General features: G+C 40.5%; 1 protein-coding gene across 8 annotated transcripts in view; it reads left to right on the top strand.

Annotated features, from left to right (window-relative positions):
- Positions 1-17,666, top strand: part of LOC140716771 (rho GTPase-activating protein 32-like) — a 518,900-nt gene that overhangs the window by 447,083 nt on the left and 54,151 nt on the right. For all 8 annotated transcript variants that reach the window (XM_073029618.1, XM_073029623.1, XM_073029624.1 and 5 more), the window contains one exon: positions 10,684-10,786. In XM_073029618.1, the coding sequence (XP_072885719.1) occupies positions 10,684-10,786 (103 nt within the window). The remainder of the gene's footprint in view (positions 1-10,683; positions 10,787-17,666) is intronic.

Consider the following 17,666-nt stretch of genomic DNA (forward strand, 5'->3'; position numbering starts at 1 on the left):
GGTGGAGGTTTCAGCCACATCAAGGTTATTGGGTTCACATTATGATGACTGTGATGAAGAGGATATGGATTGCCAGCTAAATTCTGGGTCAGACTGGATTATGTGAACAACTGTTTATTCTTGGGTGGAGAGGAATGGAATCCACAGCCAAGGTTGGAGTTTTTGGGAGGACAGGATACAATAAGCTAATGCTTTTTCTGAAACACAAGAAATTCTGCAGATGCTGGAAATCCAGAGCAACACACACAAAATGCTGGGGGAGCTCAGCAGGTCAGGCAGCATCTACGGAAAGAAATAAACAGTCAAACTTTTGGGCCGAGACCCTTCATCAGGACTGGAAAGGAAGGTGGAAGAAACCAGACTCACTCTTCTTTCCCCATTCTTTTCCAGTCCTAATGAAGGGTCTCAGCCTGAAATGTCGACTTCTTAATTCTCTCTGTGAATGCTGCCTGTCCTGCTGAGTTCCTCCAGCATTTTGTATGTGTTCCAGCATTTCATGCTTAGCTGTTTACTTCGAAGTCAGTTCAAAGTCTGCTGCTGTCTTATGCACAAGCACATGTATGCACAGGTGCAGTAACATCACAGTCACATCGTAATAGAGTTACAACATTACATAAGAAATTGCAGAATTATAGCAGAAAACTACTGCAGTGCAAGGTGGTCATTAATGTTGCTATACTGAGGTTGTGATTAGGGTTCTGGAAGTTGGTTCAAGAACTCAATGGTTGAAGGGAAATAACTATTCTGGAACCTGATGGTGTGGGACTTCAGACTTCTGTGCCTTCTGCTTGATGGTAACTATTAGAGAGGGAATGGTGGGGATCTTTGATGTTGCCTTCTTGAGGCATCACTTCATGTAAATACTACCAAAGGAGGGGGGCGGATGTACCCATGATGTATTGGGCTGAGTTCATTATTCTCACAACATTATTCCAGTGCAGTCAAATTGCACCAAGTCATGATGCAGCTAGTCAGGATACATACAACAGTACAACTATAGAAGCTTGTCACTCTAATCATGCTAAGCCTCCTTAATCTTCAAAGAAAGTAAAGACCCTTGCATGCCTTGTAATTGCATCTATGTGCTCAGGCCAGAATAGGTTATCTGATATGTTAAATCCAAGGAGTTTAAAGCTACTGAACTTCTCTGCTGCCCATCACCCAATGTGGACTGGCACGTATGCCCTTCATCCCCTTCCTGGAGTTTAATCAATACTTTAGTTTTCCAACTTTGGCATCCAGATCTTCACCATTGCTGTACACTTCTTGATATCTACTTGAGATGAGATGTAGACTGTAGTCAGTATGATGGTGGAGAACTCTCTTGGTAGGTAGAATAGTCAGCACTTCACTGTCAGATGTTCCAGGTTGGGGGAGCAGGACTAGGGGCTGAATCATCACAGCATTCAGCTAAGAAGCAATGTAATGGATCAGAGACAGATGACTGTGCAAGAAGGTTTGTGCTGAAGTCAAACTGGGGTTCATCAATACGTGTGAAATTTGAGAATGGCCTGTCACTTACTGTTTAATGGGAATGAGTTTGGCTTGCCTTTGTACTTGGGAATCACTCCTTGGATCCTGGTGCAGGATCTGAGAACTTGTAGATTTTACTTAAGTGCTGTGGGAAAGAAAGCCAAGTTAATCCTTAGAGTTTATAAATATTTTAATTGTTTAGATTTTAAGTGTATTGAGCTGTTTTTTAAAATTACTTATTTTGTGTCAATAATGTTAAAGGCCTGTAATTGTCAAATCAATTCAGTGACAACCAGCTTTGATTGGTCAAACAAAAACATTTGTCAGGCATTGTAGTTGGGGTCTGTGACTTTACCAGCTGTCAAAGTTCTCAGAGACATTTTTGAAGGTGGAATTTCTTGGACTGCACTGCTGGAGATCAGGACACAAGATAAGCCACATCTGGATGGGTTTAGTCTGGAAGAAAGAGAGATGGTGAAGGCAATTGTATACAGTGGGGCTGTGCCAGCAAGATCTGCACCATTGTGTTTTAAACAGTAGGATTGAAGGACACTGTATAGACAAAGAAGGAGGGTGTCAGGAGTTGTTTCTTGAACTGCAGAGGTAAAGATCCATGATGGAAAAGAACAGTAATAGGGCAACACACACAAAATGCTGGTGGAACGCAGCAGGCCAGGGAGCATCTATAGGGAGAAGCACTGCCAACGTTTCGGGCCGAGACCCTTCCTCAGGACTTAGTAATAGGGCAATGTTATTTATTTACTGAAAGATGGTCAAGAATTAAACCAGTTGAGGGCAGCCTGATCCTGCTGGAGAATGAAGCTGGTGTTGCAGAAAGCTAATCTGGTCAACAGTATGAAAAGCTTCAGACAGACTGAGAAAATGGAGGATGGATAGTTTTGACTGGTTACAGTCACAGAGTGAATCTATTGTGACTTTAAGAGGATAGTTTCAATGCTGCTGGGAAAGAGTGCAGAAACATGATTGAATGATTTCAAACATATTTCAAGAAGACGACATTTCCAAGTCATTTATTTGTGAAGCTTCCTGAGGCTGTGAAAGGTGTGATTGTAATTAGAAATTGCTTCTCTTCCACTATAGTTGATGAGAGAAAGCCAGTAAAGTACCACATAAGGCTGGTAATGGGAAAGCATTGGATCTTGTGTCTGTAGATTTTCAGAATGCTTCTGCCAAATATCCATACCGTTCTGAGCAAAAAGTAGAAGGGGATTGTGATTAAGTATTTTTTTATATAGTTAGTAGTTCAGATCTGGAAGTTGCTGTTTGTAGCAGGGTTTCCCAGCCTGGGGTCCATGGACCCCTTGCTTAATGGCATTGGTCCATGGCATAAAAAAGGTTGGGAACCTTGGGTTTAGGGGCAAGACACTGATAAGGGGAGGGGATGAAAAGAGTTTCAATCAGTGCCTTCAAAGTGGAACTGGATAGTCATGTCCAAAAGAATTAACTAGCAGGGCTGTAGGGAAAGAGAATGGGATCTCTTTGGGGAACCACAATAGATGATATCCCAGAGTGCAATGGGACAAATTTATGATTCAAATTGTGTAACTTTACCTGACACTAGTCTTGGCAATTAGATCATTACTTTATTGGTCATTTCTAATATTTGTTAGAAAATGGTAAAATGAAAATGGTAGCTTGTTACTTGTTTAGTACGACTTCCTTTTGTCTTCCTTATCCATCCCCTCCAAATATTATCATCATCACGTTCAAGGTGATTCACTGTTTCCCACTTGGACAAATCAATACTGCCCAATATTGGCTGTAGCTTAATTGACAAAACAATGAAAATCTGTACGCTTCGCACATTGATTTATTTTCGCCATCAAATGCATCTCCTGCATTTTAGGATGATAAAAGGGAAAAGGAGTAGGATTGAACTGAAAAGATTTGGACCTAACACATACCACATGTGTGTCAACTGATTCAGGGCAATCTGAACAGGTTGTAAGTATCAACATCAGAGCTGAATGGTTTTTAGTTCATCGTGAATAATGGAACCTAGTCATTTTTGCACTGAGGAGGAAGCCTTAACTTTCTCACATTGCTGAGTTTGTCCTTTCCCATTTGTTTTGGCTGTGTATTAAATGTGTTGATTCACTGGCAGTTTGCTCCTTGGATGAAAGGATGCATGTAGAAAAACTGTCCACTTGTGGGTGAGTCCTGAGCAAGGGACTGTAACTACAAAAAGTCATTAACCTGCTAAAGCCAGTAAAAGGTTTACAGGGAACGTACTTACACAGCGTGATTTGAATGTAGACCTGGCAGTCATTAAAGCTGTGAGAGTCACTGCTTTATAAATGAGAGAGAAAGGAAACTAACATAAAGCATTCAAGATCCTTGAAGAATATAACTAGGTTAAGATCATTGTTGCAGGATGTATTAGATCAGGTGATTAAAAGTTTGGATATAGAACACATTGTAAAAAATGTCTTAAAAGAGGAGAGAGCTTAGAGAGGCAGCAGGGTTCACAGGAGGTAATTCTGGAGCTTAATGCCCAGGCAGCTAAAGCTAAAGTTGTCACATATGGAGTGAGGTTGGTGAAATCTAAAGTTCTGCGTTGCCTGAGCAACCCCCTTGTTTGATTTCTGTTGAGTAAAGTGAAAGTAATTTTCATCAAATGTGGTTTCTGGATGTTTCCTGCTAAGTAGAATTTTAATTCTAGTGACGTAGTAACCAATCTTTGTAATTGAAATTGTTCCCAATCAAAGCTGTTTCAGAATAAGATATCTTTGTTACCACAATTCATCTCATAAACCTACGAGCAAATTCCAATTTGTCTCATAATGAGTGTAACAGTAGTTTGAAGTGCAACCTGCTCTTGATTAGCTCCTTATTGGTTACATGCTGTGCACTTGGAGTGAGGACACTTGCAATTTATGCTAGCCTTTGCTGCTGGAACTCATATCATTAGTTGTGGAAAATTAGCAAAGTGGTTTCGTGATCATGGGAAAGAAACACAAGGCTCAGAGTGCAAGTGATCTCTGCTTCTACTGCAGTCTGCTTTAAATTCTAATATATCTGTGTCCTTTGTTCATGTTCTGCCAATTTTGAATGAATTACTTGTTTCCATGTTTTCCTTATCATTTACAAAAAGGGCAAAACCCAATAGCTTCCCATGTCACCGTCAAAATTTGCTAAGGCTATACAACTGTCATTCAAAAACAGAAGTGTCTTCATTAGGAAGAGGTTATTTTGCCCATACTTTGAAGCTCTTTAATAGATCCTTCATATGTCCGTCATCCCACCTCGATCTTTTTGTTCCCCTCAGAAGTACAAGCAGTGGTCACTCAGTTCCTTTGTCCTGGCAACACTTCAATGAAGGGTCTCGGCCCTAAACATTAACTGTTCATTTCCCTCCATAGATGGTGTCCTCTAGCACTTTGTGTGTATTGCTTTGGATTTCCAGCCACTGCAGAGACTCTTGTGTTTGTCCTTTGTCCTAGAGTAGAAGAAACCTGATAGAGCTAGAGAGGAAAAAAAACTGATCAAGTGGGAGAGGAATTGTGGAGCTTGTAATGTAGGGGCCAGTAGGAGGGAGGTCTCTAATTCTCTCTCAGGGTCCATTTACATGTTGGGTCCCACATTGAATCAGGGATTGGTATAAGGCTGATCTGTGTGCCAACTATTGCCTTACTAGGCATGATGTATATGATCGATGACTTGTATTGTGATGTAGTCTCTGGGCTGGAAAAATCAGGGGCAAGTATAATATAGACTAATGTTATTGAAAATCTAAAACAAATTGGTGTATAATATGGCAGGGAAGTCAAAATCTGGGTGAAGAACAGGCAAATTGATCAAGTGTGGGTAGTCTACAAGAGAGTAAGAGTGTAGAATGGGAAGAAGTAAAGGCAGGGAAGTGGAACATGTTGCAGAGCAAACCTGGTCTACTGTAGTGTGTTCTGGAACACCCGAACACAACCACTGAATATGAAGTGAATGGATGGTCAGCACTCAGATTATAGGCATTGATGCAATATTGAAGGTCTATCTGATGCCCTTTTGTGTAGCCCCAATCCCTAGTGGGGTAGAGGAATTAGAAACTGAATGATCACTGGGAAGTATCTTACAGGTTGCTGCTAAAATCCAGGTACTGCTGAGCAGGGCATAGATATAGTAAAAGGCAAGAAATTAAAGTGGCTGCTCTCACATTGCAATTTTCTTCAAAGTTTTTTAATTTTTGTTTTCCTTGACTTTAATTCAACATTGCCTGGAGGCTATGATTTTAAAAATGTCAGTTCTGTGATCGACAGGAGTACTTCATCCATGAAAAATTAGCACGGTGCTGCAGAGATCAAGGAAACAAATGCACATGCAAAAGTTATTCAGAAGGGCAGGAGCCATGGCATGCAGGGAAACTTGGCTGGGCGGATTCATAATTTTCTTGCCCACTGAAGTCTGAGGGTGGTAGTAGATGAATCAAATTCTGCCTGGAAGTCTGTGACTAGTGGTATTCCAAGGGATCTGTTTTGGGATGCCTGCTTTTTGTGATATTAATAAATCACTTGGATGAGCAAGTGGAAGGAAGGGTTAGTAAGTTTGCAGATTACCTGAAGGTTGGCGGTGCTGTGGATAGTACAGAGTGTTGTTGTAGGTTATAATGGGACATCAATACCATGGAGAGCTGGGCTGAGAAGTGACAAATGGAGTTCAACCCAGGAAAGTGTGAAGTGATTTACTTTCAAGGTCAAACTTGAAGGCAGAATATAGGTTAATGGGAGGATTTTTAACAGGGTGGAAGAATAGAGGGATCTTGGTATTCATGTCCTTAGATCCCTCAAAGTTGCAGTGCAAGTTGATAGAGTGATAAGGTGTATGGTGTGTTAGCCTTCGTAGTCGGGGGATTGGGTTCAAGAGCTGTGAGGTAATGTTACAGCTTTATGAAACTTTGGCTAGACCACACGGAATATTCTGTTCAGTACTGGTCGCCTCATTATAGAAGGATGTATGAAGCTTTACAGAAGGAACAGAGGAGATTTACCAGCATATGGATTGGAAAGCATGTCTGATGAGGATTGGTTGAGTGAGCTAGGGCTTTTCTCTTTGCAGAGGAGGAGGATGAGAAGTAACTTGATAGGGGTGAACAAAATGATAAGATGCATTGATTGAGTGATTAGCCAAATAATTTTTCCCAGAGTGGAATTGGATAATATAAGGGACATAACTTTACGGTACTGGGAAGGAAGAATAGGAGGGATGTCAGGGACAATTTTTTTTTACGAAGGGAGTGTTGAGTGCTTGGAACACAGTGCCAGGGCAGACACATTAGGGACACGTAAGAAACTCTCAGACATGTGAGAGTCTGTGGGACGGGTAAGATTAATCGTAGAGTAGGTTAAAAGGTTGGCATTACATCGTCGGCTCTATGTCTCAGAATACATGTGTTGGTTTTAAGTGGCCCACTTGATTGGCACCCTGTCCATTATCCTTAATATTCCTTTTCTCCACCACCTGTGGCAAGGCTTCAGAATGTGCAATGTACAGAGTACCTTGTAGTTACTTGCCTAGGCTTCTCTACTGCAAAGAATGAGAAACAAAACAGCATTACTTATAGGTTCTCCTTTACATCACACATCTTCCTGACATTCCAAGGTTCTTTATATATAATTGAAGTATAGTTGCTCTTGTGATGTTGAGAAATGCTGTAATCTATTTGCATATAGCAAGATTCTACAAACAACTATGATGTAATAAAAAAGGTATTTTTGCTGGAAATTGCTACATGCTGTCTTTTGGTATTAAGAATGTTGTAAGTTGCTATTTAATTGCCTGTGATGGCTCAACTTCAGCTCTGAGATGTGATCTTTACAGCCTGTTGTTAAAAGGACATACATTAATGCAAACAAAGGTCTTCCGCCTGCAGGTTACCACTGAATGAAAGGATTTTGCAGAGGGTTAGGGCTCATAAGGTATTGTAGAACAGTGCCCACAGGGACATTCGTTGAACAAAGAGTTTGAGAGGCAAGTTTTCCCATACAGAAGTGGTGGGTATATAGAACAAGCTGCCAGAGGAAAATGTAAAAGTGAGCTCAATGGCAATGTTTAAAAAGTATTTGGATAGGTACATGTGTACAAAAGGTTTAGAAGGATATGGGCCCAAATTCAGGCAAGCAGAACTAACTTGGATAGACATCTAGGTCAGCATGGGCAGGTTTGGCAAAAAGGCCTGCTTTCATACTGTATAAATCTAAATCATTTGGTGCTGTCCATGTGGACTTCACATATTTTCTCTGTGTTTCCTTTGAGTTTCCTCTTGGTGCTCCAGTTTCCTCCCACATCTCAAAGTTGTGCAGGTTGCTGGGTTTACTGGCTGCTCCAATTTGTCCCTGGAGTGTAGGTAAGTGGTTGAATCTGGGGAGGTTGGAGGAGTGGAGGCGATGGGAATGTGGGAAGAATGGGTTAGTAAGGGAATGAGATTGCTCTGTGATCCATTGTAGACCTAATGGGCTAAATGGCTTCCTTCTACATCATAAGAAACTAAAGAAAAGTAGCCTTGCTTAATTGGTGCTCCATTTATCGCTCTAAATGTACATTTCCTCCAGAACTAGCACACGGGCTACTGCCAGTACTATTCATGGCTTTCTCCAGGTGCTCTCGTTCCCTCCCACAGTCCAAGACCTACTGGTTGGTAGGTTAGTCAGTCATTGTAAATTGTTCCATGATTAGGCTCGGATTAAATTGAGGGTTGCTGGGCAGCGAGGCTCGATGGACCGAAAGGGCCCATTCCCCGTTGTATCTCTAAAAAGTAAAAATAAACCAGGCCCTTTGGGCAGCACTTCCCAAACCTGCTCCCTCTAACACCTAAAAAGAGAAGGGCAACAAGTGCATGGGAGCACTTTCATAAATTGTTAAATGTTCTGATTTTACTGGTTTAAATCCTACATGTGCTTCACTAATAAAAACCTCCCTTACTTGTTCTATCTTATAACACAAAACAATTCTATAACTTAAGATTGTTTCCTCCATGCAGATCTTGATGCTTATTTGCACTAATCCCCTTTACCATAAATAAGTCCATATCCTTATATGATTTTCCTATTGATGTGCCTGTCCAAAACTCTATTAAATGGAGTCATTGTATCTGACTCCACCACATCCTCTGGCAGTAAGTAACAGGTATCAGCCAATTTCTCTGTATTAAAAAAAACTTACCAATATTTCTTTTATAAAACACCTTCCTCTCACCTTAAACCTATGTCCTCTTGTTTATGATCCCCCTACCATATATAAAAAAAGTTTCTGACTATCTACTCTTAACTGTGCCTCACATAATTTTACATACATCTGTCAGATCACTCCTTAACCTCCATTGATCCAAGAAAAGCAAACAAGCCAATCCAATATTTCCCCGTAACTAAAATCCTAGAATTCAGGCAACATTCTGTTAAATCCCCTCTGCACTCTCTCCTACCAATTACATCCCTCTAGTGTGACAACTAGAACTGTACACAATACTCCAATTGGAGTTGAACCAATGTTTTGCAAAATTGCAGCATAGCATCCCAACTTTGATGTCCTATACCTTAAGCTATGAAGGCAAGAATGCTATATGCTACCTTTACCATTCTATCCATCTGCGTTGCCACCTTCAGGGAACTATGGATGAACTCCAAGACCCCTCTGTTCATCAGCATTCCTCTGTGCCCTCTCATTTATTGTATATGTCTTACCCTATTTGACTTCTGTATCATTTTACATCACTTTACAATGAGCAAACTGAGAGAAAAATGGAGGGCCCTGTCATTGCCAGCACATTTTGCTCTCTGGACTAAGTAAGTAAGCTCAGTGCTGCACAGTCACTGTATGAAACTTCTGTGGTTTATTCCACAAGACAAAGAAAGCATTGACAGTAAGTTCATTGTTGTGAAGCATTTCAAGTTGTTCCTGAGAAAAGTTGGGTGAAAGCAGTGCATCGGCCCAACTTGTTTGGTAACACCAATTGCAATGGATGCTCTGGATTGGTGTTACTGCAGTGAAACAATGGTTGTATTAGTCACTGCCCTACTTGTGACCAAGATATTGATCATAACTAAATGGGCATTGTTCATTTCTGTGCTTAAGTGTTCTGTCTTGGCTGGTGTTGGGAGGCTGGTCACAAACCCAAGAGAGCCAATTGATAGTGTGAAGGACAGGCCAGCCTTAGAGTTTGTCTTAACTCCCTGGTGGCAGCACGTAGGAAAGAGAAGTAGAAGTTGGCTGTACAACCAGGCAAGCCTTCTCTGGCATTATATATGATCTGGTTGATTGAATCTTGGCTTCAGCTGCACTTTGACGCCTGTTTTCCATGATCCTTAATGTCCCAACTGTACAAAAATCTGTCTGCCCCAGCCTTGGATGCATTCTCAATGACTCTGCCTCCACAGTTCTATTGGGTAGAGAATTCTACAAATTCAAAACCCTAAGAGATGCATGAAGTTCCACCTTAAATTGGTGACACCTTGTTTTGAAGCTGTACTGCTTAGCTCTGGATCCCCTTGATGGGGGAAGGATCCTCTTAGCTTTTACCTGGTCAAGCCCTTTGAAAAATCTGTTGCTTCAATAAATTCATTTTCCTTGGCTCCAGTGAAAGGCACTTCCTGTTAACCCATTCATCCTGGATCTGTTGCAGATATAACCTCATCAAACATTTGGAGAAATCGTAGAACGAGATGTATGAAACAGTTCCCTGGAAATGTTATAGCGGTGTTTATTTGTATTGAAAGCAAGTGGCATACAAACCATTTACAAATGTGGAAAATAACATTGGCCATAATGTTGCCTGGAACATCCATATAGTTTATGTAATGTTTGTATGAGTTGGTAAATTTCCAGTTGAATTCTATTAATTTCTCTTAATGGAAAAATTGTTGGGTTGTATTTCCATAAAAGGCACACGTTTTTCCTGCAGAACTACCAGCATAGAAGCCAACAGATTTCACATTAAGGTGAAGTGATACTGAGGCATTTACAGAATTAAAAGTGACAGAAAAATATCTGTCTGAAAGCACTTCATACATGCACCAGCCCCAAAGTGTCTGAACTTCTTTAGGAATGTTCCATGAAACTGTACCCAGTGGCATTTAACACTTATGTTTTGGATGAGATAGAAAAGGAAATTGGTGAAGGTAGTTCTGGCTATTTTCTTTGCTCTGTAAATATGAGGAATATTTTCCTTCCCTGAGTTTGTGATGAGTTTTCCTTTCTCTTCAGTCCCCCAGGTACTCAAAAGCTGCACAGATTTTATTGAAAAATATGGAGTGGTGGATGGCATTTATCGACTTTCAGGAATTGCATCCAATATTCAGAAGCTACGGTAAGCTGCTGTATTGGAATGTTTGGCATGACAGTTGATCTGAAATTACATATTTGCCCTTTATTGCAAGTGGGATAGAATACAACAATATGACCATCTTGTTTTAGCCAACAAAGACTTGAGAAAGAAAACACTGAATATTGCATTCACTATTGGCTTCCTTGTTTAAGGTATTCCCACATACTGTTTGGTATGGAGTTCCAAGATTTAGACCCTGTGCAAATTGGGATGGTGTTCTCTTGTACCCATTTCCTTTAGTGGTCATAAGTTGAGTAGTGTAGGTGAATAACTGTAGTGTACTTTGTAGGTGGTACCCAGTGTGGCAGTGGTGAAGGGAATGAATGTTTAATGTAATTAATAGGGTACAATCAAATGTTTTCTTGGTCCCCAAAAATGTCAGTGTTTCTAAGTGTCATGGGAGATGCAGTTATTCAGTCATGTGGAGAGAATTCCATCATGTTTCTGACATGTCCTGTAGATAACAAAAACAGCAATAGTGGAAGAGCTAAGTCAGTCAAGCAATATCTGTAGAAAGCCAAACTGTGAAAGTTTTTAGTCAGAGCAGCTTCTTCAGACCTGGGAGGAAAGTGGAGGGTTTACAGTTTTCAAAGCAGAGCTGGGGATAGCAGTAAGGTGGAAGACAAAGGACCATATGGAGATCAGTTACCACAGATCAAGTGATAAAGAGCATGTATTGATGACTAGAGAGGATTTTAAAGGGATAACTCACACCCTATTTCTTTAAACTACCTCACTGTGTTGTCTTAATTGACAATTATAAGTATTCCTAATTTATATCCTGCATTTCCTCTCTTAACTGGAGGCCACAGCAGGAACTTTCTGGGTACCCATACATTTTACAGCAGCCAGCTGCAAACCTATGAAATTGTACAAAGGACGGTGGCCCTATAAGAGCTAATGCATGTTAGATTCCACTTGACCTCTTCCCAGTACACATGGAAAAACTGAAGAGGAGCCCATTTGTGGTCCCTAAATGAGCTGTCCTTTTGAATCCAGGCAGATCAGACTGCCAGTATAACAGCATGATTTGTCAATAAATCACGATTTTGATCTTGTTACAATACAACTTGGTCATATTGTACTTAGTTTGGAACACTTAGCTTGAGATAGGATATGAAATGCATGGGCATAATGCAGGTTTTTGATCTGATGAGTTTAGGACTTCTGTTTGAAGGCAAATTAGAGTCACAGAGGGATGCACATGTAAACAGGTTCTTCAGATCACCAAGTCCACCTTGATCATTAAGTACAGAGTTTTGTGCTAATCTAATTTTATTCTTGTCACATTACCATAAACTCACTTCCAAAATCTTTAGATTCAGCTTCACATTAAGGGTCAATATACAGTGGCCAATTAACCTGGTGTATAAGATGATGAGGGACATTAATTGTGTGGATAATCAGAGGCTTTTTCCCAGGGCTGAAATGGCTAACACAAGAGGGCACAGTTTTAAGGTGCTTGGAGGTAGGTACAGAGGAGATGTCAGGGGTAAGTTTTTCATGCAGAGTGGTGAGTGCGTGGAATGGGCTGCCAGCAACGGCAGTGGGGGCGGATACAATAGGGTCTTTTAAGCAACTCCTGGATAGGTACATGGAGCTTAGAAAAACAGAAGACTATGGGTAACCCTAGGTAATTTCTAAAGTAAGGACATGTTCGGCACAGCATTGTGGGCTGAAGGGCCTAGGTTTTCATTTATGTTTGAGATGTGGAAAGAAACTGGAACATCTGGAGAAAATTGACATGGTCACAGGAGGAATGTCTTGCTCAGTGTCGAATCTGGAACTCTGAAGAAGGAGCTCTACTGTTGAGCCTTTGTGCAGGCCAAGTTAGAGAAAGTCTGAAAGAAATGATATAAGTAGCAGTCTTGATCTAATGAATAGATTCACTAGTTCGGTTCACTAGAATCTCAAGGAATGGCCTTGATGAAGTACAGCAAGGAGGTCCATAGGTCAGGGAGTTATACAGACAGTGACTGAAGGAGCTATAATTTGAAGAAAATCCATGATTGCCGATGTGATAAATAAATTTTTGAAAAAGTTCACCATAACATCATCTGAGGAGGTCATTTGTGATAGTTCAATTTACAAATGCAATTAATTCTGTATGTATCTTTGATGTACAAAGCTGTTCTCACTGCAAAAATCAATGCTTACTGTTAGCAACATCTAGCTATTGAAATCTCAGATTGAATTTTATCGACAACTGTGCTCCTGTAAGAGAATAATTGGATTGAGCAGAATCATATGGGCCTATGAATGAATTTATCTGAGTACTTTGAAAATGTGACAAGTAAATTATGTACTGAGAAACCAATGGATATGGTGTAATTTGATTTCTGGAAGGCTTTCAAGAAAATCGAGCAAGGTTACAGCACAAGGAATTACAGGTTTGTGTACTGAAATGGGTTCAAAATTGATTATTGGACAGAAAGACAAGGATGGGAATAAATGGACCCTTGATAGGTTGGCAGGGTGTGACTAGGGATCGGTGCTTGCAACCCAGCGATTTGATATTGTAAGCCCATGATTCGGCGAAGGAGACATAATGCCATATTTCTAAGTTTGCTGATGATACTTAATAAGCAGGATTGCTAATACAAAGGCTGTAAAGAGACTTCAAGGATTAAAGACAAGTTCAGAGAGCAGGCAAAGATGTGTCAGGTAGAATGCAGACTGGAAACTGTGAGGTCATCCACTTTGATGCAGTTAAAGCTGAACTTTTATTAAGTGGGACATAGTTGAGTAGTTTTGATGTTTGAAAGGACCTCGGTGAACTTCATGTTGTTGAAGTCACCTTACAGTGCAGCAAGTGATTAGTAAGTCCAGTGATATGTTAGCCTTTATAATGAGAGGTTTTGACTACATGAGTAAGGAAATTTTGCAATTATACAGTGTGGAATATTGTCCACTGCTGTAGTTTCCTTTTTTTTAAAAAAGGTTGTCTGTGTAGCAAATATTCACTATGTTAACTCCAGGCATACAAGGAGAGACTTGGATGGTATTCTGTAAAGTTTAGAAGAATGAGAGGAGACCTCTGAATTTACAAACTGTTCAAGGTTTGACAGGCTAGACGTGGAGGATGTTTCCCCTAATGAGGGGAAATAAGAAAAGGGTGGTCTACTCCAGACTGAGAGCAAGGAGAAATTGCTTCACTCAGAAAGTGGTGTTGTGTAATGAAGGGATATATTGTTAGTGCTCCAGCAGAAAATGCACCAAAGATGGCAAACCTAGTTCTAATAATCTTCGAAATGGATGACCCCTTATTTTGAAACCATGACCCTAGCTCCAGATTCTCTCACTAGGAGAAACAATTTCTGAGCATCCCCCATGTTGATTACCTCATAATTTTGTAGGTACCAAAAAGATCACCTCTCACCCTTGCACACTCCAGCAAAGAATAATCTAGTAAGCCTTCTCTACATTGCCTCCAGTGCAAACATATGATTCATTAAATATAGAGTCATAGCAAATGGAAGTAGGCGGTTTGGTCCAACTAGTCCATGCTGATTGTTTGCCCACAGAGCTAGTCCCATCTGCCCACTTTAGGTCTCCTCTAAACTTACAGTAATGTACTTACGTAGATAGCTTTTAAGCATTGCTATTGTGCCCACCTAAACCATTATTTCTGGCAGTGAACTATGCACTACCCTATCATTCACGTTACGTCCTACTCTGGTTTGATCCTCCGAAATGCAATATCTCACGTTTATCTGGATTGAAAGCCATTTTCTAATCCTCAGCCCACATACCCAGCTGATCAAGGCCTTCCTGTAATTTTCATAACCCTCTACACTGTCTAGAACACCACCTATTTTAATATCTGCAGACTTACTAGCCAGGCCTTGTACATTTACATCCAAATCGAATGTACAAATTACAAACCAAGAAGGTCCCAACACCGACCCCTGTGGCACATCACTAGACACAGGTCTTCAGTTTCAGGAACAACCCTCGATCATCACCCTCTGCATTCTACCACTGAGCCAATTATGAATCCAATCCGCTATCCCCCCCCTTCTGGACCTTCCAGTCAAAGACCTATATAAACAGCATTGACTCCTCAAAGAACTTGAGTAGATTTGACAGACACGACTTTACATACCTTGTTGACTGTCCTGGATCAGACCCTATCTCTCCAATGTTGGTAGTTTCTGTTCCTTAGAATCTCCTCCTACAATTCTGTACCTTAGAATCTCCACCATCAATGTCAGACTCACTGGCCTGTAGTTTTCTGGCTTGTATTTCTACACTTTTTAAACAATGGTACCATGTTAACCACTCAGCATTCTTCTGGAAGTTCTCCTGTAGCCAGAGATGAAGCAAAAATCTATGCAAAGGTCTCTGCAGTTTCTTCCCTAGCTTACAACAAGGTCTGAGGATGCACTAGAGCAGGCCCTGGAGATTTATCCACCTTAATGCACTTTTAAGTCCTTTAGTACCTCTCTGCTAATTTGTATGTGGTCGAAGCCAACATCACTTATTTCTCCCATTTTCCTTAGCTTCCATTGTTTTCTCCGCAGTAACAGCTGAAGAGCAATATTTATGAAAAATGTCTCCCTTTCCTTTAGTTCCACCCACAGTACAGAGAACAAAACTGATGCAGTACTCTGGGTATATCAATGCCCTGTCAAATTGTATCAAAGCTTCCATGCTTAAATTCCCCCTATCCCTGGTGATACGCGGCAACTTGCTATAAGATTTTCTAATTACTCACTGCATCTGCAGAATCAGAATCAAGTTTATTATCACTGACAAATGGTATGAAATTTGTTTTGCAGCAACAGTACACTGTTGACATAAAAATTACCGTAAGTTATAAAAGTAAATAATGTGGTAGAGGAATAGTGAGGTAGTATTCATGGGTTATTAGATCATTTGGAAATCTGATGACAGAGGGAAAGAAGCTGTTCCTAAAGGGTTAAATGTGGGTTTTCAGGTTCCTGTCCCACCTCCCTGATGGTAGTAATGAGAAGAGGGCCTGACTTGGATCATGAGGGTCCTTAATATTGGTGCAGTTACTCAATAGTGGGGAGGGTTATGCCCTTGATGGAGCAGGATGCAATGCAACCAATTAGAATGCTGTCCATTGTACATCTGTAGAAATATGCAAGAGCTTTTGATGACGTACCAAATCTCCTCAAACTCCTATTGTAGTATAACCACAGGCATGCCTCCTTCATAATTCCTTTTTCAATGTGTTGGGCCAGGATAGATCCTCTGAAATGCTGATGCCCAGAAACTTCATGGTTTCCACTGCTGATCCCTCAATGAAGTATGTGTACTTTCAACTTCCCCTTTCTGAAGTCCATAAATCAATTCCTTGGTCTTTCTGATATTCAGTACGAGATTATTGTGGCACCACTCAACCAGCTGATGTATCTTACTCCTGTATGCCTCCTCCTCATGTGCAATCTGCCAACTGAAATTCTGTATTAGGGTATACTCTCATACGTACTTCATGTTTCATGTACTGGGACCCCCATTTCCCTTTGTACTGCAACATTTTGTAGCCTCTTTCTATTTAAAGAGTGGGTTTTTATTTTCATTTTTCTTTCCAAAGTGAATAGCGTCATATATTCCCAAATGGTAACTTCATCTGCCAAGAACTTACCCATTCACGTGACCTCTCAAAATCCCTTAAGAGCATTTGTATATGCTCCTCTCAAATTGCCAACTTACCTAACTTTGTGTCGTCAGCAAATCTGGCTGCAGTACACTCAGTCCTTTCATCCAAGTCATTAATATAGATTGTAAGTAGTTGAGGCTCCAGCACTGATCACTCTGTTACCGCACCAGTTGCTGATTGCCAGTCTGAAAATGACCCATTTATTCCTATTATCTGTTTTGCATTAGTTAGCTATTCCTTTATCCATGCCAATATGTTACCCACAGGGGGAGGACTGGTGAAGGGAAGAGAACATGAGCTGGAAGTGTGTGACATCTTGTCATTATGAATGTTTTTAAATTTTTACTTCAGATAAAGCATTGCTTTATTATTTCTGATGCAATTCATGAATTTTCAAGTGTTTAGATATTGTTTGCACATTTTTTTACTTTATATTTCAGCTGTTAGTCTGTTTTCCTGTAAGGCTGGATTTAACTGTATTTCATTTAAGTTTTGATTTGAAAAATTAAGTGCCCTATTCAAAAGGGAGGGTATTTTCATATTTGCCATGTGCATGTTGATGAAATTCTGTAAATGATCAGGGCTATGACCAAATTTTAGTTCTTGCAATAATCTTTTTGGATCCTTTCCAGTGACATATCCTGCAATGGTTTGACCCTTTTCCCGATCCATCAAATGTGATTGGTATATAGCAGCAAAATTCTAATTTACATGTCATTCAATGCAAGGAGTTCTTTCAAATCAATAAGGTGTTTTTGGGTGTGCATTAGGTGCTGATTCCTGTGTATATTTTTGCTGTGAATGCAGGTGTGTAGCAGTGAGAAAGGTTCCTGATCCCTGAGGATTAGCTTCTCTTTTGCAGTGTAACATATTCTTGGTTCTAAGTGTTAGAAGTCTGTAGCTCTAATTTTATTCCTAAAATCTACAGTGTGCTGGGCCCAGGTGGCATGGTTGACGGAGTGTATGCTTCATTTTGTCCTTTTGCATCTGCTTCTGACAGGCATTGATAATGGAAGAACAGAAGCTCATTCAGTAGAGTTTTGTCATGCTGATTAAACATGTATTAAAGAGGCTGCAGGAGCGAGGCAGCTCAGCTCCCAGTTTTCTCTGTTCAAGAGCAGGGGAGATACTGCAAAAAGGGTAGTGTTAGTGTACCTAAGAGGACTAAGAGTTCTTGAGAAGAAAATACCTTTTTTTTTGTATAAAGGAGGTACTGAGCTTCTCACTGACGAC

The sequence above is a fragment of the Hemitrygon akajei genome, chromosome 26, assembly GCF_048418815.1.
Source record: "Hemitrygon akajei chromosome 26, sHemAka1.3, whole genome shotgun sequence".
Classification (NCBI taxonomy): domain Eukaryota; kingdom Metazoa; phylum Chordata; class Chondrichthyes; order Myliobatiformes; family Dasyatidae; genus Hemitrygon; species Hemitrygon akajei.